Source organism: Tupaia chinensis, unplaced genomic scaffold (assembly GCF_000334495.1).
Source record: "Tupaia chinensis unplaced genomic scaffold, TupChi_1.0 Scaffold000289_1, whole genome shotgun sequence".
Lineage (NCBI taxonomy): Eukaryota > Metazoa > Chordata > Mammalia > Scandentia > Tupaiidae > Tupaia > Tupaia belangeri.
This window is the reverse complement of record NW_006159774.1, coordinates 1,443,590-1,446,696: the sequence shown is the minus strand read 5'-3', so window position 1 is coordinate 1,446,696 and position 3,107 is coordinate 1,443,590. Positions and strand designations below refer to the sequence as shown.

General features: G+C 48.3%; 1 protein-coding gene and 1 long non-coding RNA gene across 13 annotated transcripts in view; one reads left to right on the top strand and one right to left on the bottom strand.

Annotated features, from left to right (window-relative positions):
• Positions 1-3,107, bottom strand: part of GGTA1 (glycoprotein alpha-galactosyltransferase 1 (inactive)) — a 46,253-nt gene that overhangs the window by 16,553 nt on the left and 26,593 nt on the right. For 10 of the 12 annotated variants that reach the window (XM_027772637.1, XM_006150487.2, XM_006150483.2 and 7 more), the window contains one exon: positions 2,996-3,103. The exons of the other annotated variants lie outside the window; for them this stretch is intronic. In XM_027772637.1, the coding sequence (XP_027628438.1) occupies positions 2,996-3,103 (108 nt within the window). The remainder of the gene's footprint in view (positions 1-2,995; positions 3,104-3,107) is intronic. 12 annotated transcript variants of the gene reach the window in all.
• Positions 1-3,107, top strand: part of LOC102502087 (uncharacterized) — a 16,921-nt gene that overhangs the window by 8,617 nt on the left and 5,197 nt on the right. The gene's annotated exons all lie outside the window — the stretch shown is intronic.

Genomic DNA, 3,107 nt, shown 5'->3' with positions numbered 1-3,107 from the left:
CGGGGAGTGATTTCTCGCTTTCTGTCTCTATGTCTCTCTCTGTCTGTCTGGCGAGCGCACGCGCCCTATAGTGAAAATCTCTCCAAAAGAAAAAATTCTTTTAGGGGCCAGCAGATAGTATGGTGGTTAAGGGCGCTAACCACATGGTCAGCCGTAGTTCGAGTCCCAGACCTGGTGGCTTGCTTTCTCTCTCTCTCTCTCCTTCTCTGGCAAAATATAAATAAATAAATAAAGTTAAATAAAGTAATTCTTTAAAAAAAATTTTTTTTAAATAAAAGGAAGAAAGAAAGAGAGCAAGAGAGCCAAACACCCTCTTCAGGCTCAGTCACCTGAAATCCCCCTTTCCAGTCCTCCAGCCCGCCCGAATCCTGGGCATGCATGCACATGCCTCGCATATGTTCAGGCCAATAGGGTCAGGGATTTGAACCACGATTGGCATGTAGCTTCCAGGTCTGCAGGTCTACCTCCACCACTGCACCACAGAGGCTGGGCTTCCATTTATCTATACAAGAAATAGACTTTGGTGCCCAAAGGTTTCAATTTGGCACTGCTTCAAACCTATCATCTAAATAGCTGCTAACCAGTCCTCTGGAGGTCCAGCTGATTTGTGCATAGGAAGAGCAGAGAGAGTGACAGCTGGTGGCTGTGGTCTGTCCTTATCTTTCCCCAAGATTTTAACCCAGACCCCATGTCCCAAGTCTGACTCTGCAAAGCACAGGTGCCACAGTATGTGTATCCCACCCTCCTTAGAGATCGCTCACTCAGAGACCACCTCTGGCTCATCTAGCCGGCCCTCCCCTACGGGGTCTCACACCCCCATCTGGAGGGCTTATCAAAGCAACAACACTGGCTTCTCATAGATGGCTATCCTGGGGCCCAGCTCACTGAACGACACATGGAAGGCTGACTCTCCATCCCTCCTATGGGCAACCAAACAATGAGAGAACCTGCCAGAACACTGCCAGTCTTTCCAGAGCCCAAGGTCCCGCACCTGGAATAGGTGTTATTTCATCCTGGCCCATCTAACTCTGTAGCTGTTCCTGCTCCTTTTGTGATTTCTCTTCTCCACCAGCCTCTTACAGAACTCTGCAGACAGGATTTGGTCCTACTTCTCTCCCTGAGTGGCCTCGTCCAGCCCCACGGGTCCTACGGCCTCATCTTGCACCTCCAGTACATGCCTTCTGCTGGGCTCGTGGGCACCTGTGATCTCTGTGCAGACGCCCGGAGCAACCAACTCCATGCGCTATCCTAACGGAGCGCCACCTCCCCAGTTCTCAGGCCTGCGTGTCTTCCTCTGGTCCCCTCTCCCACCCAGTAGCACACCAGGACTACAGTGTGGCCATCCTCCCTGGGGGTGATTTCTCACTTTCCCTCTCACTGTCTCTCTGTGGTAAGCACATGTGCTCCATGACAACAACCTTAAAAAGAAAAAAAAGTTGGTTTTGACTCATTAAAATAGTCTCTGGGGACCAGCAGTTAGCGTAATGGCTATGTCACTGGACTCCCATGTAGTCGACCGCAGTTCGAGTCCTGGACCCAGTGGCTTAAACTCACACCAGGTGCGTGTGCGTGCATGCCCAAGATACTGAGAGGAGAATGGAGAAGGGATTGCGGTGTGGCCATCTCCTCTGGGGGGGTGATTTCTCACTTTCTGTCTCTCTGTCTCTTTGTCTTTCTGGCGAGTGCACACGCTCTATAGCAAAAACCTATACAAAAAAAGAGAAAATAAGTTTCTGAATACATTAATGGGTAGTGACTGGCAGTTTGAAACATACCAGCTAGCACACTGCTTGTTATGTTTACTGAGTGAATTAATGGCTCCATACAGTTTTTTTTTTAGGAGAGATTTTTGCTATAGTGTGTGTGTACTTGCTGGAGAGACACAGACAGAGAGACAGGAAGAGAGAAATCACCTCCAAGAGGGGATGGCCATGCCACAATCCCTTCTCCAGTTTCTTTCAGAATTTTGGGGATGCACGCACATGCAGCTTGCATGAATCTTAAGCTTCCAGGTCCAGGACTTGAACTGTGGTTGGACAAGTGGGAGTCCAATGACATAAGCATTATGCCACCTACTGGTTCCCTGTACAAATTTTTTTTAAAAAAAATCATTATTCCCATTGTCTGAGTAAGTTATCTGAATCTTAGAATTTTGGGGGTTAGCAGATGGCGTAGTGATTACAATGCTGGACTCCCACCCAGTTAGCCGCAGTTTCAGTCCTGGACCTGGTGGCTTGAAACTCATGCTGGGTGCATATGCGTGAGTGCCCAAGATTCTGGGAGAAGAATGGAGATGGGATTGAGGTGTAGCCATGCCGCCTGCGGGTAGGTGATTTCTCACTTTCCCTCTCACTGTCTGTGTCTCTTTCTCTCTCTGGAGAGTGCATGTGCCCTAAGGCAAAAACCTCTAAAAGAAAGAAAGAATTTTGGCTTTGACTCAGTGCTGTGACTTTGTGGCTTGCAGGACTCCTTCCCCCCCAGATATTTTGAGATTCATCTGCTACCAGTGAACGATTGCCGTCAGAATCACTCTGATCACCATGTTACTCAATTCATTGGAATCAAAATATTCAGGTCTCAGTTTCTTATCCAAAACCTATGGTTAGGGACCAGCAAATGGCGTAATTGTTACATTGCTGGACTCTCACGTTGTTGACCGTGATTTCAGTCCTTGACCTGGCGGCTTGAAACTCATGCTGGGCACCTGTGAGTGTGTGCCCATGATCCCGAAAGGAGAACGGAGAAGGGATGGTGGCCTGGCCATCCCCCCTGGGGGACGATTTCTTGCTTTCTGTCTCTCTGGCAGGTGCGCACACCCCATAACAAAAATCTCTCTTAAAAAAACAAAAAAAAAGACAATAGTAGATAACAACTCCTATTTTTAGGGGTCTAACATACACTAAGACTCTTGCCCAAAGCAGAGTGTTAGTGGCCCGGACTAACTGGTCCTGCTGAGGCTCACCCACCGCCCACTGAGCAACGTTTCTTTTCTTACTTTGGGTTAAACCATTCCCAAAGGGGAAGCTCTTCGTCTTCCTTTCCTTGTTGGCTTTCTCTTCCTTTTTCTAAGTCTTCCTCATCCTCTTCTTGATAACTGTGGGTCCTGA